Source organism: Scomber scombrus, chromosome 10 (genome assembly GCF_963691925.1).
Source record: "Scomber scombrus chromosome 10, fScoSco1.1, whole genome shotgun sequence".
NCBI classification, from domain to species: Eukaryota; Metazoa; Chordata; class Actinopteri; order Scombriformes; family Scombridae; genus Scomber; species Scomber scombrus.
Window position 1 is genome coordinate 3,173,619 of NC_084979.1, and position 26,441 is coordinate 3,200,059.

The following is a 26,441-nucleotide window of genomic DNA, read 5'->3' on the forward strand; positions in this document are numbered from 1 at the left end:
AAGAATGCCCCTTTAATATAGTCATTGCTCATACAGGACTAGAAACTAAGCTGTGTCTCAGTGTCTAGTGTGAAAAAGCCTTCTGAGTGTAGCTTTTTGAATTGTCACTGTTCTCATAATTACTAAGAAAATTGTCCAAATCAGAGGTGTTCACTGGTACTGTGCAATAATAAAAGTATAATCATATCAGGGAAATGTGGTTCCAGTTCCCATGTTTAATAGAACCAATAGAAAAATAAAGTTTGACCGAAGGTTATTTTAAAAGGCGTCTCCTGTAAGACGGCTGATTCAGTGAGAAAAACTTCCTATAAAAAAAAGAAAACAGGAATGACTAGACTGAGATAAATGTGAGGACTTTGGCTCATTACACTGGGACTTTCCACAATACATTCCTTTTACTTTAGCTCCACTTCTACATTCTGTCCTGTTCTTGGATCTGCTTTTTCTGTCTCTGAATATGAAGTTTCTAAATATGTGTTAAATGGATACTAAGAACCTCCCTTCTTCATGGCCGTAGCTACCATTGAGGACACCGAGGTCATGTCCTCGGTATTTTTTTCTTGAAGTTTTGTTTCATTGTGAAGTGAAAATAACCGACGAGACAATTATCCTTACATCAACGGACCGTCACGTGACACGTACTTGCAGATACCTATGCCATGTAAAAACGAAAGTAGTCGGCTATAGCCAGGTGGAGTAATGTCCCAACTTGTTTCCAATTTAACTGTTTTCCTTACCGAACAGCTCCAGCTGTGTTGTGCTTCCGTCAGCAGATTCTCCACAAATTCAGAAATAAACACAGCATATTACTAGAGATGTTTAAGTCGCTGTTATATAGTGCTCACTTCCAGAAAAAATATTCGCTGCAGTAGATGTGAACTGCCACTTGAAAATCACCAGATATATGTTGTCTATTTTTGTGAATTGGACTTGACCCGATTTTGCAAACTGTTCATTCATTGGATGAGCCCTTTTCTCCCTTTCCCAGCAGGCCGTGCTCCATTCCAACATTTTAAGAACAAACAAAGAAAATAATATAATGCACTTATAATTTTTAAATATACAACCATGGAAGTTGTAGAATACTGAAATAGGAGTTGATTTAAGTTTCAAAATTGGAAGTGATGAGAAAGAACTGGACCACAAGAGTGACCATGACTGAGAAATGCACAGCAAGAAAGTGTTATAAATACATCAAGGATTACAGCACACTTATATAGGTCGTGGTCTTAGTTTTGACCTCGCTATTTGAAAAATCCTGGCTACGGCCTTGCCCTTCTTTCTGTATTTCTTCATAATAAAAGTCTTTCTGTTTGTCTGCACTTCAGTCCATTCTCAAACAACATATAAGCAACTATAGGAACAATTGTTCTGATGGTGGAACTAAAGCAACTATCTTTTTCCATGGTGGCACCAAAATACTGGTTCAGTTTCTTTTTGTGATGTGAAATAATCATCAAAATATCAGCAGCTACACTGCTACATGCTAATGCTTTACCAGGCTATAGAAAGAATGGATGACACATACAGTAAGTTACTGACTGTGAACAAATGTCATTTCTAAGTCAAACTACAGATGTGTTAATACAGACCATTCAGTGTGTTTACAGTAAACAGTCTTAACTGTAAGACTGACAATTTACCAGTAAAGGTTCTGTTAACTCTTACACACTGTTCATATTCTGACTCATAATTAGTAGACACCAATTCACATTCATAAATTCCCCATCAGTCATTAATAAATGTTTGATTCATCTTATGGAAAAAAGACACTGTTTTATGGTCCAGGAGAACATTTGATAGAATATAAAGAACATGTTTATATGGTGATTTTTGAATTTGAAAAATGAACACAGGCCAAATTTGGATATTTGCATATATAAAAATGTTCGTCAGCTGCACAAAAATAAAAACATAATGCACTTTTTCTATATATTCGGGGTCACATTAGGAAAAGTTCACCTAAAATAAATGTTTATAAGATTTTTTTTTTTTTTTTACAGCTCTCAAATGTAAAAATGGGTCAAATTTGACCCTTAACAGTATGCAAGGGTTAAAAGACCAGTATGTAATATATTTACTGCACTTCTCTGCCTATATTATACTCAGTATGTTCTAGTATGTTTTCCTTTAACATTTACATTCTGGTGCAGAACATCTGTTTTTGTTTTGGCTCACTGCTCATTCAACCTGATCATAGTGGTGACATGTAATTTGAACACATTACATACCAGCACTGAATAATACAGTGTAAAGAGGTTGTGATCATTTCATGTGTTTCTGTGAGATCAGACTGACGCCCATTTCAATTCCCCAGCTTGTCAGATATGAAACAATATCAGCAAACACAGCTGGAAGATTCCACCCAAACTTAAAAGCCATTTGGGCTTTGAGTCTGGTGAGGAGGGAACGGGGGAGACGACTCTCCCCAATCCTAGTTACAGAAAGTGTGTTTTAGCTAATAGAAAAAAACAATAAAGTTAGTAGTATTTAAATGAAGTACACTGTGTACATTTGAACTAAATTTCCATCTAGAGTCATTTTCAGAATAAGTTTGTAGCCTACAAACAACACATTTACTTTGGTGTTGTGGATGCATAACAGTCAGAAATATATTTAATATAACATTAAATAGTCCTAAATACTATAAGAAAGAAAAGAAATATACAAAATGCATCTCTGATCCATGCTGGCCCTGTGTCTCCATCCCAACTCCAGCTAGCTTCTTCTGCTCTGCTCTCATTTAAAGGCTGGATCCATTCTCCTTTTCTCTCTGTCTCCCCTCCTCTCTGTCTCCCCTCCTCTCTGTCTCCCCTCCTCTCTATCTCAACTCCTCTCTGTCTCAACTCCTCTCTGTCTCCCACATGCCTGCTCCACTCATCTACAGGATGCAGCTGGATCTCTGATTCAGCTACACACTCAACAGTTCCAGCCAGAGAGGAAATGAGACAGACTTTAATCTTACATGTTTTGACTTTACAGGACAAACTATTTTTATGTTTGAGGGAAAATGTAAAAAAGTGTTGTCACTATATGAAGGTCAATTAGGAAGATACAATGATCAAGCTTTTATGTGTCTTTCATAGTATACATTTTTGAATAGGCTTATTTTGACAAATTATTCCAGTGTCGCCCCGTTGGTCACTTACTGATGATCACTTACACACTGTACTGTTCTCTCTATGTGTTTTACTTCCAAAGTATTAACTATAGATAAACAGCCAAACTCTGTTTCAAGAGCTACAAAGTGAGTGTGCTTGCTCCTTTAAATGACTTCATACACAGCAGATAAGTGAGGATGACAGCATTGAATTGGAGTGAAACTATGACTAAATGGACTGCTATGTGAACAACAGGTAAATATTAACTGCTTAATGTTAACATTAGGTATACAACAGGTAAGTATAAAGAGATTAATGTAATAGAGTAGGAAATTAGGTAATTAGCAGGTAAGTATATGATGGTACAGTTGCCATATAGGCTATAACACATTAAGCTACTACTTTCATACAAACTTAGAAAAATAAAAAATATATAAATAATAAGTTCGACATGTAAAGAAGGTGTAACACTTACAGTCATTGCTTTCTGAGGGATACACACAAGGATTACTTTGAACCAGCCATGCGATGATACACACAAAGGATTACTTTGAACCAGGCCACCATGTCTTCTCATTGTTTACACTTTTACTTCCTGCTCATACCTGATGATCTTTTGGTACATCAGGTACTTTCCACCTCCTGCAATCAAATGTGAAGCAGATCAGGTGATGTAAACAATAACTCATGACCTATATCCAATGAAGCACTTTGTAAGACTATATACACAATATTGTGTTACTGTTATGTTACTGTGTATGAGGTTATCAATGCGTGCACTGTGTTAAAAACAAGAGCAAAGATCAGCAGACAAGACAGGAAATGAAAGTCAGCTCAGGACAAATACTGGACTCTCTCTCTCTCTCTCTCTCTTACACAGACAGACACACACACACACACACACACACACACACACACACACACAAAGGCCCTGTTCTACAACATTACATTTTTTGTGTAAAATGTTTTTTGGGGAAAAAACGGGAGAATACAGAGGCTGCTCCAAACAGAAAAAGAAAGAAAGAGAGAAAGACATTAAACAGAGACAGAAGGAAGAAAATACCAAAGAAAGAAGAACAGAGTTTCATGATCTGCTCTGTGGTTATCAGCTGGTTCTGCTTCCTTATTCTCAGATCACATGTTTATGAAAGTCAGCAGACAGTTTGACTTGACATATTTATTATATATATCATTCTAAAACCAAATCTCAACAGTATTTACAAAGTGTTTGTATATGAGGCATCAACATTCAATATAGTGCTAACAAGTCAATAAACCACCTCATTATTTCCCTCTATATATTAGCTCCATTTTACAGAGAACTCACTTTATACATTGTTCCAAACACTACAGATTCATGTGATCCATTATTTCAGTGTGTCAATTATGTGGCAAATTCCTTAAAGATCCCCTCTGGACATGATTTAAGTGTGATTTAAAATAATTAAGTGTATTTAATTGTGTGAAATACAGAGATTTATCTGGTGGTGATCAGCAGTGTGAAATAGTTTTGTCAGGGCTTTAAATGTAAAAGACATTCATCTATGTGTATTGTACTGCAAACCTATAATGTAGCACATTTGGAACACACCACAACACCACGGCTCTCTTTGGATCTCTTTTACTGAATGAGTCTGTAATAATGATACAACATGTGACAGGGACTGCATCAGTTCACATCCTTCTCTCTCTCAGAAGACTGTCTCTCTCAGCTCCAAATGCAGACTGAGTACAACAAAACATTTATACAATTTCTATATAACATAAATAAAAGGAACAGCATGATCAACATGATCAAGCATGAATTGAAATGATCGTATAGTGGTTATATATTTTTCCCCAATCATACCTGTAATGATACATGTGACAGGGACTGCATCAGCTCACATCCTTCTCTCTCTCAGAATACTGTAAAGGATGCATAAAATAACAAAGTAGAATGAATGACAAAAATAAAATAAATATGCCCTGTCTCACATGTCTAATTCATCACAGAGTAAGTACATTGACCTTGTGTGCACTCACTTTACATTCATTTTATAAAAAATCTCAGAGAAAAACAACATTTCCCATAATACCTTGCGTCACCCAGCGCAACTTGATGCGAACAGCGGCGCTTCAAAGGAACACAGTTGAAAACAATACAAAGCTAACTTCTGGGGTAACGCCAAAACGCTTTACAGTACAGACTTGTGCTTTATGCATTATAACTGTCTTACATACATACCTCTTCAAAATATTGTTACAATGCTGTGTTTTGAACACTACGACAACTTTTAGAAGCTAATATGCTCCGTCAACATACCTGTATCTCTCAGCTACAAATGCAGACTGAGAGATAACTTCTAATGCGCATGTACCACAGCACGGCAGGGGGTGTTCACTGACCAAAATACTCAACATGTTCTCATTAAAATAAAGGTACATAAAATATTACTCCTTTGTTAATACTGGAAAAGTCTCACAACAACGTTATGATTGACCTAACATAATCATTGAGTGTTAAATAAAATTAGAAAAGTATGATAAATCTGTATACCCCCCCTCTCACTGTCAACAATTGGAACGTACCAACTCACTTATTGAACAGGGGCTTAAAGCTAGCTGGAATACCAAAACACACTATTACAATAAACCTGGTGGACCGTGGGTAATTTGGGGCGACCCTCTTACTTCATTTTCTTCTTGCTCCTATAGTTAAATGTTTGAGCTTCACTGTGTATAATGATGTGTCTTAATTCATCATGGGTGTGTTTTGGGTGTAACATGCAGTAAACCAATCAGAGTTTAATCCTCCATTCCCTTTAAAAGCCTGGTACCCTTACACTTTGGCAGATTGGCTGAAATATTGGACTCTATCTCTATCTGGGATTGACGCAGCTGTTATTTTCCTGTCCAGCGCCCACGTTGTTTAAATAACAAATCACTTGCAGCCATCTGTGCACCCATGGGTGTGTTGGTCTCAAAATGAGGTGTGGTCAAGCGCATTGTTGACACATTGCTATTTTGAGGGAGTGGAAAGCAACTGCACTGTTGACCAACCAAAACCTGGTCTGAAGTCAGTGGTGTAGTATTTCACTTTTATTTTAAGGGTGCATTATTAATAATTAATAATAATTTTAATAGGCTGGTACACAGTGTGTACACACACACGGACATGCAGTAACAAGTCTTGAGACCAACACATCCATTGCAAATATGGATGTATCTGCTATTTAAACAGTGTGGTTGTTGGCCAGGAAAATGATCCTGCGTCTATCCCACATAGGGCCCAATGGAGGAATATTTCAGTAATGTGCCAAAGTGTAAGAGCACCTGGTTTTTAAAGGGAATGGGAGATGTCACTCTGATTGCAAAAAGCAACCAAACCTCTAGTTTCAGAGATAGTGCCTAAACAGTCTACTATATATTATATATTATATATTATTATTATATTAAACTATAATATAGATCATTCAGTGACCATTCAAAAGAAAACACTAATGCTTCACTAATGCTCTGTCTGTGAAGAAATGTCACTTCTATGTCAAACTACAGGTATGTTGATAAAGACCATTCAGTGTGTTTACAGTAAACCCGAACCCTAACCCTAACCCTAACCCCAACTGTAATAATAATAATAATAATAATACCTTTATTTTGTATAGCGCCTTTCACGAAACCCAAGGTTGCTTCACAATAACAAAAAACACAGACAGCAACAGTACAGTACAGACAAAAACACACATTTAGCTGGCAAAAGCCTCCAGGAACAAGTGCCTTTTCAACTTAGATTTAATAGAGTCCAGAGTTGGTGCTTGGCGAATGTCCTGAGGGAGCGAGTTACACAGGGTAGGAGCTGCCACACTAAAGGCCTTGCTCCAGGTTCTGTTAAAGGACCAGTATGTAAAATATTTACTACACTAACTCATAAAAATGATGATGATATGTTATCAGAGATTAATGAAACATGCTAAGTTGAAATACTGGTCATTTCATGTACTTCATGTGTGAGATCAGACTTGACGCCCATTTAAACACCACAGCTTGTCAGATATGAAACAATTGAAGCAAACACAGCTGCTGCAGCTAGAAGATTCCACCCAAACAAAAAAACAATTTGGGCTTTGAGTCTGGTGAGGAGGGAACGGGGGAGACGACTCTCCCCAGTAGTTTGAATTTGAACTGCAGAACCCATATTAAACAATTGCTGTCAGTGTTGTGCTGCTGATTGACGCCCATTTCAACACCCCAGCTTGCTGCACACACACAAAGGCAGCCCAGCTGACAGAGTCATGAAGATATTCAAAGAAGGAGCAAATGCAAAAGTAAATGCTCAAGATTAAAATCTGCTATAAAAGAACTTAAGGATCTTTTACAGATTAGTAATAACACTACACTACTACTCTATTAACATGATGTTTCCTTAAACTGTTAAAGGATGATGACCTCAGTAACTTGTAAACACAGAACTAAAACTGACAGATGTTTTCAGTTATTAGAGAACACAAAATGCAATAATCTTTCACTGCTTTCACATTCAGTATATAGTTTTTATATTAGTGGTGGAGTTTGCCAATCCTGCAATTTAAATGACTTAAACATGAAGGAACAATGAGACATCACATCCTCACTGATGTCTACATCACTGTTTACTGTTTATTCTCTCACAGTCATCAGAGTTGCAGCTAATATGAACTCAACATGTAGGGTAACCAGCGGAAAGGCGGTGAAGCAGTCACAGGAAATGCAGGGTTGTTTATCTCTGCTATAAATACTGAACACAACTTTTCTACATCTACAAAATAAGAATCTACATGTACAAAATAAGAACGTTCATATACATCTACAAAATAAGAAATGCTTATTTTTGGCCGTTTGTTTGTTTTTTGTCATCAGATCAGTTTTAAATATTGCAGGTAGTAATAATAGTAATAAGTACAGTTGCCAGTTGGCTTTTATCTGCTTTCTCTTTCAAATAAATGGAAACTTGGAGCTTCATTGTCATTGTCATTGTTTAGTTTACTTAAAAGTGCTTTTATATTATTAATGGTTTGCTTACAGTATATTATTTACTATATTCAGTCCTTGCTTTGTCCCCTGACGCATTTCCCAACCAGCCACTCAGAGGATAGTAGTGTTCATTTTTCTCCCATGTTACCTTCAACAGCTCACTTAGCAGAAATTAAATATTATCTTAATTGGTCAGATATAAAACATTTAAGAAGTGTGTGTATCACAGCTAGTCTGTTCATGTTGTGTGCACAAAATGTTAGTATATCTAATATAAAGTATATGTTGGATGATCTAATTGGGCATTTTAGCAGCATACTGAGCTCAATGCACCAAGTGGAGAAATCTGTTTATACTGTTACTTCATCCATACGCAAAACGCCTGTCATTTTGTGAAAGACCTCAGATTGTGACATCATGCAGTGCAACAAACCTACAATGATGTAATCATTTCAGTTAGACTGGTTTCTACTTGTAGGAGATCTGAATATGACATGAAACCCCCCAAACTACAACTTTTACTAAATTTAATTATCGTAAAAACTGGTGTATAAGACACACCTTTAACGCATTTTCTTTTTCATTTAAAAATGGGGTGCATCTTATACACCAGTGTGTCCTGTACACCAGTAAAATACAGGTATGTAAAGGGCCGTCCACACTAAGAACAATGACTATAAAGATAATGATGTGAGTGTCCACACTTATGAACTATAACATCCTATAAACAGCGTTGACCGGTTGATGCTGATTCAGTATTTCAGACACTAGTTACTGTAATTTTTCCGTATTTACAGAACAAACTGACCCGAGTGACAGCAGCAGATGTTGAAGTGAGATGAAGTGAGTGTAAAAGCGCATTGATGAGCAGCTTTTATTGACCTGTGGCAGCGACACACAGTATGTCAAAGTTCAAAACAGAGCTTTTCTATGTTGGGCCAGATGACACTGAGGCAATACATGTTCATGTGCCATCCCAGCCTCTGACAATCTGTGGCATAATGAAGATTCATCAGGTAATGGTTTACAGTGGTCTCAGTGGTCTCTTCAATGCTTCAATTGCTGATTTTTTTCCTGTCCTTTCAGATAATCTCTGAACGGCCAATCAAATGTCATGCAGGATCCTGACCTGTAAATGTTACAATCCACAAACAGTGATGTTTCATCCATGGGAGGAAGCTTGCTCCTCAACCAGCTCATCACATCCTGACACATCCCACAATGAGCCACATACGTCACAAGTGATTTTATTGGCTTCACTTGTTTTTCAGCAGCTCAAAATTAGAAGAAAGAGATGAATAAATAATATAAGAGATGAAAGGTAAATAAAAACTAAAAGTAACTGCTGTTAGAAATAGGCTACACTGGCGACATCTAGTGGACGTGGACAGAAACAACTTGAAAGATGATCTAAAATGGACACAGGTGAAATGCAAACAGAACTAATATACAGGTTATGCAGAGGAAGACATGACAGTACAGAAATCTCTACTGAGCCTTTTCTCATTCAAGACCGTTATAATGAAACAGCTGAACATGGCATAACGTGATAAAACAGCATCCTGCTCCTTTATACAACCTGAACCTGATTAGTTCAAACCTGTCACATTAACTGTGATATTTAATTTATTAGTCATTGTGATATATTGTGATATATTGTGATTACGTTAAAATTATCATTTATATCAATTATGGGTCATCTGAGCAGGAAGAACAGGATCCTAATTCCAGCATGTGTTGTTAATGTCATCAGGAATGTCTTCCCATCCACAGAATATCATGGATTTAATTACTATGACTTGTTATAATGTTCTCTCAGTATGACACAGACTAGTGTTTCTCATTCTATTCATTGTTTTGCTCTGTATATTTATTCTCTCTTTGGATTTCATATCTCCATTACACTAGTTTATGATACACATTGTTCTTTAAACATATTATTTTCTCAAAGGTTCAGTTTATCACCTATAACAATTACAATGAATTCAATGAATACACAAATTAAACAATGAATTCAAACATAATGAAATCATCAAATGTATTTTTATTCATTTTCTTTATCAGTTCATTCATTATTGTCTTGATTAATTTAAACAGAAATAATAACTTCAGGCCGGTGACGTGAAGAAGATCCTCTGCAGCCTGAAGGCAAAGACAGAGAAACTGAGGAGAAGCTTGTCAGAATACTGATTATTAATGTATGAATACATGAATATCATCTATTGGTGTACAGTAGATGTCTTCTTTGAACCCTGGTAAACTGCTCGGTTGAACACGAAGCAAATTGTGTGACCTGGTTACAGTTAATGTATGTAATAGTGGTCACTTCCTCACAGCCCTGTGAACAGCTGAAGGTGCACTTTGAGGAGTACCTCAAGTGTTTAGACTGTCTGTGACATCACAGCCAGGAAGGAAAATCACTGGGAGTTTCAAGCTTGTCTCATCCAATGGGAGCCAAGAGTTTGACTGCTGGATTTTTACACCTAGGTATAAATTGAGCAGAGCATGGTGGGAGTTAAAGTCTGTTGGGAGTAATTTGGTGCCTTTCATTAGACTTAGTGACTGCAGGCAGACATGCTTTTTCCTCATGCATAGGCTACGAAGATCAACAACATATACAATGAAATGGCATTTTTTGTATTTCTTTTTGTTGACACATGCAGCTGCTCTGTATGTGTTAGCTCTGTGATAGACTGGTGACAGGTTAGTGTGTGAGCTGACTCATCCAGTGTGTCTGAGGACAGGCTCCAGTATCCTGGACAGTGCTGTCAGGGGAACATCATGGCTGACTGATTTCAAGTTCTTGGAAAGTATCTGCACTGTTTCTTCTATCTTCTATATTAAAACAATATCAATGAGTAAATCATCTTAATAACATTATGATGTGACAAAAAGTATGATCATCTTACAGAACTATGATGTGTTCAATTCATACAAATCTTACCTGAGTTTCTAAGCAGTTTTTTCTGAGATAGAAAAATGAATGTTGTAGAGATGATCTTATTACAGCGAAAAAAGTGCCACAACAATGACAGAGCTCACAGTTATTTTTGTATTTGAACGTTATTCTTCACAACCCGCAATTACTGTTGTGTTTGAACTATGTTCTCCACATTGTGCATCAGTTGAAGCAGTTCCTGGTTTTATCAGCTGAAGATTTAGTGAATCACATCTGGAATAATGGAGGGAAACACATCACAGGAACAGTTAGAGATATATTACATTTACTGCAGTTGTAATAACTTTGACTATCTGTTGTTTCACTTACTTTGTATGTGACTGACAAGATGTAGATGTCCCATCTGAAAATGTGTCACTACTGCAGTCAGTGCACTCAGTGTCTGTGAAGGCCGTTCCTGCACAAATACAACAGATATGAAGTGAATCTAAAAAACACTTGTTTAGAATTCAATTCTTTGACGATCATCATTAAAGAACAGTAACAAGAACTGATCACTGGACAAAGCAGCTTAAGAGCATCATTAAAGAGTAACTTAACAGTGTGTGAAGATGTTGACTTTCAGTGATTTAACTTGTCATTTTGTGTTAGGATAAAGTCCTGCATGATTCAAAGGCAGACAGCAAAATCCTCAAACAACAGACCGGCTCTTCCTTTAACCCCTCAGGAATGAAGGAACCCTTCCTTCCTAGTTACAAACACGAACAAGATGGAAAGACCAGTTCACATTCAGATCAACGATCCCATCACTGGTTATCACCTCTATGAACCAGTCACATACAGACAAGCTGACACCAACTTTAATCACACTGTGAACTGATTTTCAAGACTTGAATAACTGACCTAATAACTTCTCTCTTGTGTCTTCTTTGTAAAATGTTATAATGTTTAGTACTTGTAGCTGTAGTATTAGTACGAAATGTGTTTGTAACTAAAAGTGAACTTGTTGGTGTTTTCTTGTGCTTCTATCTCAGTCACATAGCACTTAAAATACTTTATACCATATGTGGCCAACAAGGAGGACAATTTACTTATTATTATACCTACTCTAATATGAGTTATGTCAGTGGATGAATGATTTCATGTTTCAGTTGTGCACAATTATAACTCATCATTCCTCTATGAAATCATAGATATTTGAGTGTCTACTCTTGTGTTAAGTTGCTCTTTAAAGAATGTTTGGTGTTATCATTCCAACCTTTGTGGCTGATATATTGTCCTGGTTCACAGCTTGTGTGTTCCTGTGCTGCTATACAGTTGTGTTTGTTGTCTTTATCAGAGTCTGTACAATAGAATCCATCCAGAGGTTCACAAACTGCATCTGATGTTCTTGTGCATGATGTCTTTATCCTCAAACCAGAACCTGTGAACACATCAAGGTTACACATGAAGTAACTAATAAATAAATGGTTGTTGTTGTTTTTTGCCTCACTGTACAAACCACTGTTGTAATGTATATGTGATCTGATTTCAATAGGGTGGAGAATATCAGCACCAAGTGAAGATTTGATTTCAATTTCAAATGTGGGAGGATGACAGCTAGATGGAGCTTTTATCCCCCCTGTAAACACCATTTAATACAAATCATCTAAAAGAATCATCTAATCTTCACCAGTTGTTTAAATCTAAAAGCAGATTCAGACTTCACACTCCTCCCTGTACCAAATACTGCAGTCATTTATTGGTTGCTGCAGCTGCTGTTTTGCTGTTTTTTGTTGTCTTGATCTTTCCTTAAGGTATGGACACTTCACACCTGAATCCTGCAGGTATTCACTCTGCATCTCATTCACTTCAACTTAAGACTGCATAACAGACTCATTTAAGCTATGTTTGAAGTCATAATTCTAATTGATGTTCCATCATCATATTTAGTACAAAGTTACACTACCAGACTATAAAGTGCTGCATCACTCACATGCATTGTTTACATTTTGTTATTTCTCTGCTCAATATATACTCAATATCAGAACCATGACATCATATCTTCTTTTGGGGCTCAGTGTTGGACAATTCTGTTTATTCATCCATCCATCAGCTATACAGCTTATTCATTTAAAGGGTTGCAGCTGACACTGGGTGATATATGAGTACATCCTACACATTTTAGCAGTCTATCACAGAGCTGACACATAGAGAAAGGTTAGTCCCCTGGTTCGTTTTAACATCACTCCAGAAAGTGGCTCTATAGTTACATTATTATTACCCTTTACTACATAATTTACCTAGTATCTGACTGTAAGATCCTGACATAGTCCATGAGCCAACTATCAGGCAGCAATCTGAAAGTGCTGTCTGCAAGCTACTCCCGTGGCGCCAAGCCCTAATCAGTATGCATGGACAGACAATGATGGAAAGCTGGCAATTCACTGGATGCGCTCTTCACCTGCAGCAGATGTGGTCTTGGAGCTGCTATCATGCAAATGTGTGCGTTCATGCAAGTTGCTAAGTTGCACGTGCCTGTCAAATGGACTGACCTGCACATGTGCAGAACACCCTGTGGGTATTTTTAGTGAGAAAAAAGCCTGTTTTTAAAGTTTTTTCTTACTGTGTATGAGAGAATTGTGCCCTAAAGTTGAGGATCATACTTAAATTCAGACTATGGAACTGCCTCTATATGTATATCTGTTACTAATGATAGAAAAAAGAAGTTTACCTGAATCACAGTTTGTACAGGGGAAGCACTGTTTACGTCCTGTTGGTTCATCCATGAAGCTTCCAGTAATGCAGGACAGACAGGTTGTACTTCTGAATTCTGTACAATCTGTTTTAACTCGACTTCCTTTAAAAAAAGACAAAAAACAACATTTTTTTCTGATTTTGTGTGACATATTGGGCCCCATTTTAACGATGTATAGCGCATGGCGTGAAGCGCGTGGTGCATGTGTCCTTGGGGCGTGTCCAAATCCACTTTTGCTATTTTAACGGCGGCACTCAAACAGTGGAAGGCTCATTCTCACTTTTTTATTTTTTATTTTTTTTACAATTAATAAAATCTGATAAATTTTATGACTAACTAATATGACGTGTATTTTTAATATGTTGATGTACATCATAATATGAACTCACATTGTGGTCGTTTTATTTGTAATGTTTTGCATGTTTGTGTGCTGCTGCACGTCCGTGTGTGTGTGTAACAAGCACAGTGTCTGCGCGCTACGCACCCGCCTATCTAGGAGCATATTGGACTCTTGATGATCCTTTAATAACAGTGAAATATGCGCCAGTGACTTTAGACCTGTTTTTTTTGTCAGTAGCGCAAAGGCTTTCCTCTGCCTCAAAATAGCAACGCGCCACCAATGCGCCTGACCACACCTCATTTTGAGACCAACACGCCTATAGGCGCACAGACTGGTGCAAGTGCATTTGCTATTTAGACAACGTGGGCGCAGGGCGAGAAAATGACAACTGCGCCGGGGGAAACTAACAAAGACACATGCACCACGCCCGCCATCCGCTGTGCGCCGACCACAAGATGGGGCCCATTGGGGCCCAATGCTTTGAGCACTATAAATGTAATGACATTCTCCTGTGGAGAAAAATGTCATAGACATATGTCTCCAACCTCAACAAATCAAATGAAAACCATCAAATCTGTTTTTCTAATTCTTGTACTTTGTAATTCACCAATTTATAATTACAAGTCCTTGAATCTCTAAAAAGTGTAACAAAAAGAATTGAAGAAGTAAACATTCCATTTAGTTTTATCTTACCAGGAGGACACATAGGACAGCATTCTTGGTAAACTAAGTACTCTGCAGGATGACATGTGATGCTAAGAACACTGAAGACATTCATCATGATTATCTGTAAACAGAGACACAATGAACATTACACAGTTTTTCTTAACAAAGACTGAGTTTAATTACACTGAGGTGTGTCTCTATTAAAATCATCCAACCAATCACCATAAAGAAAACAAAAATATGAGAAAACAAGATGTTCTGTCAGATATCTGAGAGGGTTCAATATTTCTACTGAGAGGATTTAAACCATCCTGTCACATGTTGTTGACTTCACAGTCATTTGAGTCTTAAGAGTAAAGATGTGAAACTATCCAACCTAACTCCAAATCACAACTTTCCACAGAAGTAATCACCACTGAATACAGCTGATGAAACCTCTCCAGTAAACAACAAAACACTTTGAATTGCACAACTTTCTTTTAAACAACTCTCTCCCACTAAAATGCGTTTTTCTATGTCTGAATGAGCGTCTTTCTGTGTGTGAGGGGAAAATGAACAAAAGAAATGTTTGCCTACGTTTTTAAGATGAGTAATGTAATGTACAAACTGATGGTAAGAGAAAAGAAGATTGTTGTTTCTGACACAAATGTTCTTACCAGAAATGTTACAGTGTTCAAAGGTTTTCTTCTCCAAGACTTTTCATATGACATGTTAGCAGTTTTCATCAACTCCATAGACTGTAAGTGATATCCACAATGAGATGAAACCTACAATCCTAATTCAAATGGAGGACACCTGGAAACAAAGAAGAGAACATGTACATTAACATTTAGTTAACAGACAGCAGTTAAACATATTCATTGTATTAAAAGTTCTAGTTCACCTTAGTACAAATCATCCTGAACACAAACTGTTATCACCTCTGTGATACTTCTGATTATCCTCTGACTGACATCATATGAATGAATGATGTCGTTCTGTGTCTGCTGGACTGTATTTAGTAATTTAGGAGATAGATTTTGTTTATTTGGAATAGCATTATACTGACTCACATGTTTCCTCTATCAATATCAATATCAGGTGCTGTTTGTACAAATATGGTAGTTTACATCTTGGGTAGGCTAATATTTGAGTTGGACTGGAGTATTTAAACAGGAGTCACGCTTGGTACTTTGGACCCTGTCAGTCTGGATGAAAAAAACACATAGATTCAACTAAAGTAACAGAACTGTATAAACTAGAATTATTTATTTTATTCTTGTTTTTATCTAAAATATCTGACACTGTTCTTGTTAATATGCAATTGCAAACAAATTATGTCCTTTATCTTGAAAAAAAAGGACTATTCAATTTCATTTTCTCATTTCAACAATAACACATTGGTATAAACTTGAACTGTTTTGTTTTTTCTTGGTTTCTGTGAAGACCTTTGTATGGAACCTTTATTCTGGTGGTCTCACTTTCAGCCTGCTGGTCTCTGCCCTCCTCCTGTATTATCTGTATAATCATGTCTTGCTGCGCTTCTGCTACATTTCTACTGATGATTTTGTGAGATACGTAAAACAAAAGACAACTTTTATCAAATAAAACTCATGAAAGTCAGTCTACTTACCTTTGTGTCTTTCGTCTCCATTTGAGTGTAGAGAATTCAGGTAGGGATGTTTTACCAGGATGACGCATGACACAAAAGGTCGAAATAAAGTCCATGGATCATGGATCATGGATCAGGGTAAGCCAATCAGAGTAGTAGTTTGGGTCCTTTTTTATTTATTAAACAAATATCTGATACAAATCTTTATGGCATATTTCCATAACAATAAAGCTAATAGTGTTGAAACAGTAAGAGTACAATCTGTAACAAGATATAAAGATAAAAATAGTTGTTTTTTAAAGAGCATGTAAAAGTCCAATAAAGAAAAACGTTTTGGGGCTTTTGTGTCCATCATGTACTGAAGAGATTTATCAAATAGCTCGAGTTCATTCTTCCATCCATTGATGTAGAGCTTTACCTTCAGATATTTGGATCTGTGAATAAAGTATTTACACCAAAGATGATCAAGTTGTTTACTTAAAAGTCCATCACATTGCAATAACAAATCAATGTGATTATGATGTGTTCCTAACCAGAATATGTCCTTGTGCAACATAAAGAAATGCAACTATTTCAGTTTCAGAATATCATTCATGAAGGAGAAATCAAGAACATTCAAAATAAATGTCAAAAAAGGCCAAATGATCTTGTGATGGTGGTGTGTCCTCTCTTGAACCTCAAAACTTAGATTTGTGTGAAGTTCACAAGGCTGAAAGTGCTGCTAGTTGAAGGAAGCCCCACATGTAAAGTCATACACTACCACAAATCCTATAGCCTATTTATTTAAAATGTCGAAGATAACACAACAAGTTAAAACATAATGTATCTCCAATGTGATCACCACCACCCAAATTAAAATTAAAATGAGAAGAAAAAGATAAATAGTAAATAAGATAAAAGATAAATAAAAAGTAAAAGTGACTGCTGTTAGAAATAGGCCACACTGGCGACATCTAGTGGATCTGGACAGAAACAACAATGTTTACTTGGAAAAGGATCTAAAATGGACACACAGGCAAGATGCTGTGAAGTTTCATGCTTATGATCATCAATAAATGGACAGACAACAACTGTAGTGAATGATAGCTTTAGTAAAGCTTTGCAGGTTATGTTTACACATGGCAGACCGCTTCCTGACTGAATATAAATGCATTACTACGTAGTCATAGAGACCATAGTTAATAATGGCCTGCTTATGGACATTACAGATGCAACACAACTAATATACAGGTTATGCAGAGGGAGACATGACAGTACAAAAATCTCTACTGAGCCTTTTCCCACTGAAGACCATTATAATGAAACAGCTGAACATGTAATAGATTGTGATTATGTTAAGATGACAAATAATTTGAGTTATGACTAACAATTATTGTAAATGGACTGTACTTATAGAGCACTTTTCTAGTCTTTTTGATAAATCAAATCACTTTAACACTATATGTCACATTCACTGATGACAGAGGCTACCATGCAGGATGCCAACCTGCTCATCAGGAGGATCTAACTATTACTCACACACATCATTAAGTATCTTGCCCAAGGACACGTCGATATGTGGTCAGGAGGAGCTGGGAGTCAAACTGCTGATCTTCTGATTGGTGGACAACTACTCTACCTCCTGAGCCATGGCCACCCTATATCAATTATGATTGTACAGTCAGATATATTGTGTTATAATCTTAATCATATGATACAGTGTTTGTGTTAAATGAAGTTTTGACAGTGGTCCAGCTCACACTACACATGGTTATTCAATATGATGTAATGCTGGAAAATGATGATCAAGATTATTTTGCATAGCTTTACATCCTTATGTGAATCCTTACCAACCTCTTCCTGTCAGTCTGGTCAGGCTCACAGTCTACAGATAGTTCACTCTGTGGTGTTGGGATCATCTGAGCAGGAAGAGCAGGATCCTAATTCCAGCATGTGTTGTTAATGTCATCAGGAATGTCTTCCCATCCACAGAATATCATGGATTTAATTACTATGACTTGTTATAATGTTCTCTCAGTATGACACAGACTAGTGTTTCTCATTCTATTCATTTGTTCTGCTCTTTTTGAATTTCATATTCCCATTAGCTTATCATACATATTGTTCTTTTAACAATTTTTTTTCAAAGGTTGAGTGTATCATTTATAACATTTGGGATGAATTCAGTGAATTCAATAAATACATAATACACTTTATAATTAATTTCATAGAAATGATAACTTCAGGCTGCTGAGATCAGGAAGATCCTCTGCAGCCCAGACAGTCAGAATCATTGTCCAGCAATGATGACTTTGGATCCAGTGACCTGCTGGGTTGAAGAAAACGTCTAGTAGTCTACTGAGGTGGAGACTGTGTGACCTGGTTACAGTTAATTTATGTACAGTGGTCACTTCCTCACAGCCCTGTGAACAGCTGGAAGCACAGTTTCAGGAGCACCTCAGATGTTTAGACTGTCTGTGACATCACAGACAATCGGAGCTGAGAGTTTGACTCTGCTGGATTTCACACCTAGGTGTAAGTTGAGCAGAGCATGGTGGGAGTTGAAGTCCATTTGGAGTACTTTGACTTGGTGCCTTTCTTCAGGCTTAGTGACTGCAGGCAGTTCTGCTTTTGTCTCATGCAATGTGGCATTTTTTATATTGTCATCTCACAGTTTGTACATCCTCCTCATGTCTGTGTGCATGTCCTCCAGATTCCTCCTGCAGACTAAACACATGCAGCTGCTCTGTGATAGACTGGTGTGACCTCATGACTCATCCAGTGTGTCTGAGGACAGGCTCCAGTATCCTGGACAGTGCTGTCAGGTGAACATCATGGCTGACTGATTTCAACCTGGGGATAGAAATACATTTATCTAAAGCAGAAGCATCATGCAGACTTGTAAAGACATCAAAGAGTGTAAGTCAGGAATGTTTCAAAGAATACATCACTGTCTTACCTGGAACTGTTCTCACTGCTGATGTTGTTTCTTCTATCAAAGATTCCTTTTAAATGAAATAATAAATGAGTGACCTCAGTTAGAGAACATACAGCATGATAAACTGTATTCATTGTTAAAAAGAGTAATACAATGTTTTGATTGTTATGCACATCAACAAACCTACATAACAATAAACCTGTTTGTGATTCTGAACATACCTGTGTGGAAACATCTGCACTGTTACTTCTTTCTTCTATATTAAAACAATATCAATGAGAAATCATCTTAATAACATTATGATGTGACAAAAACTATGATCATCTTACAGAACTATGATGTTTATTTAATTCATACAATTCTTACCTGAGTTTTGAGAATTTTCTTTTTTTTTTTTACACCAAAATGCTAAAGACATCCCAATTGCGATTACAAGCACATTGACAGCAAGTGTCCCACTGACAGCGCCCACATTTACTGTTGTGTTTGAACTATGTTCTCCACATTGTGCATCAGTTGAAGCAGTTCCTGCTTTTATCAGCTGAAGATTTGGTGAATCACATCTGGAATAATGGAGGGAAACACATCACAGGAACAGTTAGAGATATATTACATTTACTGCAGTTGTAATAACTTTGACTATCTGTTGTTTCACTTACTTTGTATGTGACCGACAAGATGGAAATGTCCCATCTGAAAATGTGTCACTACTGCAGTCAGTGCACTCAGTGTCTGTGAAGGCCGTTCCTGCACAAATACAACAGATATGAAGTGGATTAAGGCAAGGCAGCTTTATTTATATAGCACATTTCATACCCAACTTAATGTGCTTTACATGAAGACAAACATTTAACAGTAAGAATCGGAAATATAAAAACATAGAATTAAAAAAACAAAAACAAAACTATTTTAGTTATCTGTCTCTCTCTCTCTCTCTCTCTCTCTCTCTCTCTCTCTCTCTCTCTCTCTCTCTCTCTCTCTCTCTCTCTCTCTCTCTCTCTCTCTCTCTCTCTCTCTCTCTCTCTCTCTCTCTCTCTCTCTCTCTCCTTGTCTCTCTCTCTCTCGTTTTCCTGTGCTTATATCTCAGTCACTTAACCTTATACCATCACACAATCATTATCAAGATTGTTAACAATCATAATTCTAATTCACCTCTCTTGGGTGGCAAACAAGAAGGACTATTTAATTATTATCATACCTACTCTAATATGAGTTATGTTGCTGGCTGAATCATTTCATGTGTCAGTTGTGCACAATAATAACTCATCATTCCTCTATGAAATCATCAAACTATTAAAGTGCACACATTTCTACTCTTGTGTTAAGTTGCTCTTTAAAGAATGTTTGGTGTTATCATTTCAAACTTAGGAAAACCAACCTTTGTGTCTGATATATTGTCCTGGTTCACAGCTTGTGTGTTCCTGTGCTGCTATACAGTTGTTGTCTTTATCAGAGTCTGTACAATAGAATCCATCCAGAGGTTCACAAACTGTATTTGATGTTGTTGTGCATGATGTCTTTATCCTCAAACCAGAACCTGTGAACACATCAAGGTTACACATGAAGTAACTAATAAATGTACTAGAGAAAAGCAAAATGATGAAATGATGTCATCCAAAGGAAATGTGACCTGATTTTTATTCATTAATAAATTCATGAGACATTGTGTTTGAAGTCATAATTCTAATTGATGTTCCAACATCATATTTAGTACAAAGCTACACGACTATAAAGTGCTGTATCACTGACATACATTGTTTACATTTTGTTATTTCTCTGCTCAATATATACTCAATATCAGAACAATGACATCATCCATCCATCAGCTATACAGTTTATTCATTTAAAGGGTTGCAGCTGACACTGGGTGATAGATGAGTACATCCTACACATGTTAGCAGTCTATCACAGAGCTGACACATAGAGACAGGTTAGTCCCCTGGTTAGTTTAACATCACTCCAGAAGGTGGCTCTATAATAACATTATTATTACCCTTAACTTAATAATGTTACCTAGTAATTCACTGATGTAAAATCCTGACAGGGCAGGACATGTTGTGGGTATTTACAGTGAAAAAAATACTCCTACTGCTTACATTAATGTACATATCCATTTTAATCAGTTGAAAATATAATTTGTGGAGCTTTAACTGCAGAGAGAAACATAACTCTGATCTCAAGTCAAGGATCATACATAATATCAGACTATGGAACTGTCTCTATATGTGTATCTGTTACTAATGATAGAAAACACAAGTTTACCTGAATCACAGTCTGTACAGTAGAAGCACTCTCTACGTCCTGTTGGTCCATCCATGAAACTTCCATCAATACAGGACAGACAGGATGTACTTCTGAACTGTGTACAATCTGTTTTAACTCGACTTCCTGTAAAAAAACAAAACAAATCATTTTTCTGATTTTGTGTGATATATTGTGTCTATTAATTGGATTGCTGATCAAATGTAATTTTAAAAATGCTTTGATTGCTATATGTGAAATAACATTCTCTCTCTCTCAGATCCAATTAAAACCATCAAGTCAGTTTTTTCCATCTTACTGGTTCTTGTACTTTGTAATTCACCAATTTATAATTTCAACTACTTGAATCTCTAAACAGTGTAACAAAAATAATTGAAGAAGTAAACATTCCATTTAGTTGCATCTTACCAGGAGGACACTTTGGACAGCATTCTTGGTCAATTAAGTACTCAGCAGGATGACATGTGAGGCTAAGAACACTGAAGACATTCATCATGATTATCTGTAAACAGAGACACAATGAACATTACACAGTTTTTCTTAACAAAGACTGAGTTTAATTGAAGACATTGACCAAATACAAAATAACAGTTGTTAGACTTTATCAATGATTACACTGAGGCGTGTGTCTATTAAAATCATCCAACCAATCAACATAGAGAGAATAAAGAGAGAGAAAATAAGATGTTCTGTCAGATATCTGAGAGGGTTCATCATTTCTACTGAGAGGATTTAAACCATCCTGTCACATGTTGTTGACTTCACAGTCATTTGAGTCTTAAGAGTAAAGATGTGAAACTATCCAACCTAACTCCATATCACAACTTTCCACAGAAGTCATCAACACTGAATACAGCTGATGAAACCTCTCCATTAAACAACAAAACACTTTGAATTGCACAACTTTCTTTTAACATCTTTTTCCCACTAAAATTCATTTTTCTATGTCTGAATGAGCGTCTTTCTGTATGTGTGTGTGTGTATGAAATGTTTGCCTACATTTTTAAGATGAGTAATGTAATGTACAAACTGATGGTAAGAGAAAAGAAGATTGTTGTTTCTGACACAAATGTTCTTACCAGAAATGTTACAGTGTTCAAAGGTTTTCTTCTCCAAGACTTTTCATATGACATGTTAGCAGTGTTCATCAACTCCATAGAGTGTAAGTGATATCCAGAATGAGATGAAACCTAAAATCCTAATAAAAAAATAGGGCTTGTCAGGGTCCTATAGTATATTCTAGTTTTCCCCTTCCCTCTTGTGTTTGTTTGTCCTGAGCTGGGCAGAGGTGGAGCCTTTCTTCACTTTTCACCTGCACACTTGCTGTTCCTCAGTTCATTAAGCCATCTACTCAACTCCCAGTTAAAAGTCCGGTCTTGCTCTGCAGTCTTCTCCAGATCATCTGCTCACCTTTGTGATTCCTGGTTTCCTGATTTCTGATGTTTCATTGGATCCAGAACTCCATCCTGCCCAGTCAGCCCAGCTTCTGCTTGCCAGTGTTCTGTACCACCATGAATCCACCCCCGTCACGCTCAAAACCCTCTCTTAAACATTACCCAGCTCCACTTAGTTAAACTCTTGTTTTGACTATATCTATACATTTAGACTCACTTGTGAAATAAATCAGGTTCTTATTCACTCTAGAACTGGTTTCTGAGTCTTGTGTCTGCATTGTGGGTCCAAGTATTCTACATCCGTTGTGACAGGGCACCTGGAAACAAAGAAACGAACATGTACATTAGCATTTAGTTAACGGACAGTGGTTAAACATGTTTATTACATTAAAAGTTTTGGTTCACCAGAAAATCAGGTGTGTAACGTCTAGTTCCTGAGTTTGTATATTCTTTATTTCCAGGCTCTCCCCCGAGGAGCGTCAGCACCACCTACGGGAGGGGCGATGTGTCTACTGCGCTCAGTGGGGTCATCACATCACCGACTGTCCAGTAAAAGACCAGGTTAATCAGTAACCGGGAGACCCCTGGTGAGCCGAAACATCTGACTATAAGTCCGTCTTGTTCCCTGAATCATATATAACACTCACCTCCCCCACTGAGACTAAGAGTTTTTCTGTTTTGATTAACTCTGGTTTAGATGCCAATTTGATGGACTATAAAGTTGCTTAAGAACTAGGCTTAGAGTTCATCCCATTGTCCAAAACCCTTGAGGCCAGCGCCTTAGATGGTCGTCTCTTGTGTCACATTACTCACTATTCTCAGTATTCTTCAGTTAAAATTCCATGATAATCACACTGAGACTCTTAGTTTTAATTTATTTGAGTCAGTTCAGCATCCCCTCATTCTGGGTTTCCCATGGCTCAAACGTCACAACCCACACATAGACTGGTCTTAGGGGAGAGTTATTGGTTGGTGAGCTGAGTGCTCAAAGACTTGTTTCCCACCCTATTCTGCTACTATCCAGTCATGATCTGTAACATCTTCCCCAGTCCACCCTGCTGTTCCTATTCGTCCTGAACCAGATTATCCTGACCTCTCTAAAGTACCTCAGTGTTATCATGATTTGAAGGAGGTCTTTAACAAGACAAAGGCCACTATCCTGCCTCATCACCGTGAATATGACTGTACCATTGACTTGTTACCTGGAACCTCTCCTCCCAAAGGAAGGCTCTATTCTCTCTCTGCTCCTGAAACGCAGGCCATGAAGGAGTATGTGGATTTGGCACTGAAAGCTGGTCTTATTCGCCCCTCGTCCTGTCCAGCAGGAGCTGGATTTTTCTTTGTGGACAAGAGGGACAAGTCCCTCCGCCCTTGCATTGATTTTCGGGGACTTAACGACATAACCATAAAGAACAGATACCCCTCCCTCTCATTTCCTCAGCTTTTGAACTGTTGCAGGGAGCTAAGCAAGCCAAGCTACCAAGCTAGATCTGAGAAACACTTATCAATTTTTAAGGATAAGGGAGGGGGATGAATGGAAAACAGCCTTTAACACCCCTAGTGGGCATCATGAGTACTTAGTGATGCCCTTTGGCTTAACCAATGCTCCAGCTGTTTTCCAGGCTCTGGTGAACAACATGCTCAGGGACATGCTCAACATCTTCGTATTTGTCTACCAGGAGGACGTCCTCATCTTCTCCCCGGATGAGCGATCGCATGTTCATCATGTCCGTCAAATCGTCAAAGCAGAAACATGTGAGTTCCATGTTCAGACTGTGTCTTTCCTTGGCAATATTCAAATGGACCCAGCAAGGGTTAGAGCAGTCTCGCCAGTGTCACCCAGGAGTACCAATGACAATGTTTGTCATCAAGCAGTGGTTTTGGAGGCCCTCCATGTAGAGGGCAGTGGGGGAGTATGTCGCAGCTTGCCCAGTCTGTGCCAGCAACAAGACCCCACGTCATCGGCCCACAGGTCTCCTGTGTCCGCTTTCAGTTCCGCTCCACCCCTGGTCTGACATCTCCATGGACTTCGTCACTGGTCTGCCCCATTTGGAAGTAACACAGTCATACTTACTGTTGTGGACAGATTTTCCAAAATGGTGCACTTCATTCCTCTGCCCAAATTACCCTCTGCCAAGGAAACGGCAGAGGTTGTCCTTTCCAATGTATCTGTATTCATGGTTTCCCCAGTGACGTTGTCTCAGATAGTGGTCCCCAATTAGTTTCCTGTTTCTGGAGTTCTGTGTGCTAGTGGGGGCCAACGTCAGTCTCTCTTCTGGTCATCATCTGCAGTCCAATTGCCAGATGGAGCGGCTCAATGAGGAGCTAGAAACTGGATTGTGCTGCCTTGCCTCACAGAATCCTGCTTCCTGGTGCAAACAACTTATCTGGTATAGAGATCGGGCCCAACAAGTAATACTCCAAAACTCTGCTCGCTATAAGCAAGTTCCTGATCGCCGTCGGTCTCCAGCCCCTCCATATCAGGCTGGTCAAAGGGTCTGGTTGTACACCCAGGATCTCCCTCCGCACGTTGAGTCCTGTAAGTTCGCTCCTCGTTTTGTGGGTCCGTTTTGTGCGGTAATGTCCAGTTCCTGAGTTTGTACATTCTTTATTTTCTCTTTTATTTTGGTAATCACCTTTGTCTCTCGTTTCAGATCTTGACTTCCTGTCCTTGTGTGTGATTACCTGCCCTGCCCTGATTGTGTCACCTGTGTTGAATTATCCCACCTTCCCTTGTGTATTTAGTCTGTGTGCTTCCCTTTGTCTCTGCCAATTCGTCTCATCTGTTCCTGTGAGCGTCCCAGGCCCTTCTTAGTGTCTTTGACCTTGTGCTTCAATTAAACTCTTTGGATTTTTGAACCGTGAGTGAGTCTTGCTCTTGAGTCCTACTGTCAGTCATTACAATGTGATATTATTTCGCCCTTTCAAACAAAGTCAGATTTTTAAATACCAGAATCAGTAATGGTACCACTGTCTCATCATGTCACCCTCTTCTTCTTACTAAATATGTGGATGTATTGCAAAAAAAGAACTTCTTTTGTAGCATCTCATCAGTACAATTCAGTGCAGATGACCATTGTGGTCGATCTCCCTCATGAAGTCCACCATGTTGCTGGGGCCAGGTTGTTTTGAGTGATTTTGGCTCAACATGGCAGAAGTTGGCTTTTAACATTCGCAGATTTGATTTTTAAACAAACCGAGTAGCTTATCTTTGGTGCCTACCCAAGATAAGATATAATTTGACTTTGAACGGGAGTGGCAGATTTTTACTTTGGACCCCGTCAGTCTGGAAGAAAAAACATGCGAGTTCAACTAAAGTAACAGAACTGTATAAACTGGAATTGTTTTTTTTATTCTTATTTTTATCTAAAATATCTGACACTGTTCTTGTTAATATGCAATTGCAAACAAATGATGTCCTTTATCGAGGAAAAAAAAGGGCTATTAAATTTCATTTTTAATTTCAGCAAACCTTTCAATAGCAGCACATTGGTATAAACTTGAACTGGTTATTACGTTTCTTGTTTTTCTGTGAAGACCTT

General features: G+C 37.7%; 2 protein-coding genes across 5 annotated transcripts; both read right to left on the reverse strand.

Moving 5' to 3' along the window:
- Positions 1–10,114: 10,114 nt before the first annotated feature.
- Positions 10,115–16,424, reverse strand: LOC133988247 (tumor necrosis factor receptor superfamily member 14-like). 4 transcript variants are annotated; one of them, XR_009925607.1, is made up of 8 exons: positions 15,619–15,698; positions 15,392–15,530; positions 14,763–14,856; positions 13,706–13,831; positions 12,251–12,415; positions 11,362–11,449; positions 11,038–11,265; positions 10,115–10,928 (listed from the first exon to the last, which is right to left on the reverse strand). XR_009925607.1 is itself a non-coding variant. In XM_062427826.1 (7 exons), the coding sequence occupies exons 2-7, from the start codon at positions 15,467–15,469 to the stop codon at positions 11,157–11,159; spliced, it is 660 nt and encodes a 219-aa protein (XP_062283810.1). In that variant the 5' UTR covers positions 15,470–15,530; positions 16,348–16,424; the 3' UTR covers positions 10,115–11,156. The 4 variants fall into 4 exon arrangements, 2 of the variants coding, with proteins under 2 accessions (XP_062283810.1, XP_062283809.1); XR_009925608.1 differs by having other exon boundaries at positions 10,115–10,235; positions 10,466–11,265; XM_062427826.1 differs by lacking the exon at positions 15,619–15,698 and adding an exon at positions 16,348–16,424 and having other exon boundaries at positions 10,115–11,265.
- A 2,993-nt stretch (positions 16,425–19,417) lies between these two features.
- On the reverse strand, positions 19,418–22,988 carry LOC133987266 (tumor necrosis factor receptor superfamily member 14-like). Its single transcript, XM_062426569.1, has 7 exons — positions 22,585–22,988; positions 21,914–22,007; positions 21,506–21,631; positions 20,622–20,780; positions 19,903–19,990; positions 19,707–19,806; positions 19,418–19,426 (listed from the first exon to the last, which is right to left on the reverse strand). Exons 1-7 carry the CDS (start codon positions 22,660–22,662, stop codon positions 19,418–19,420), a joined length of 654 nt encoding a protein of 217 aa, XP_062282553.1. The 5' UTR covers positions 22,663–22,988.
- Positions 22,989–26,441: the final 3,453 nt, after the last annotated feature.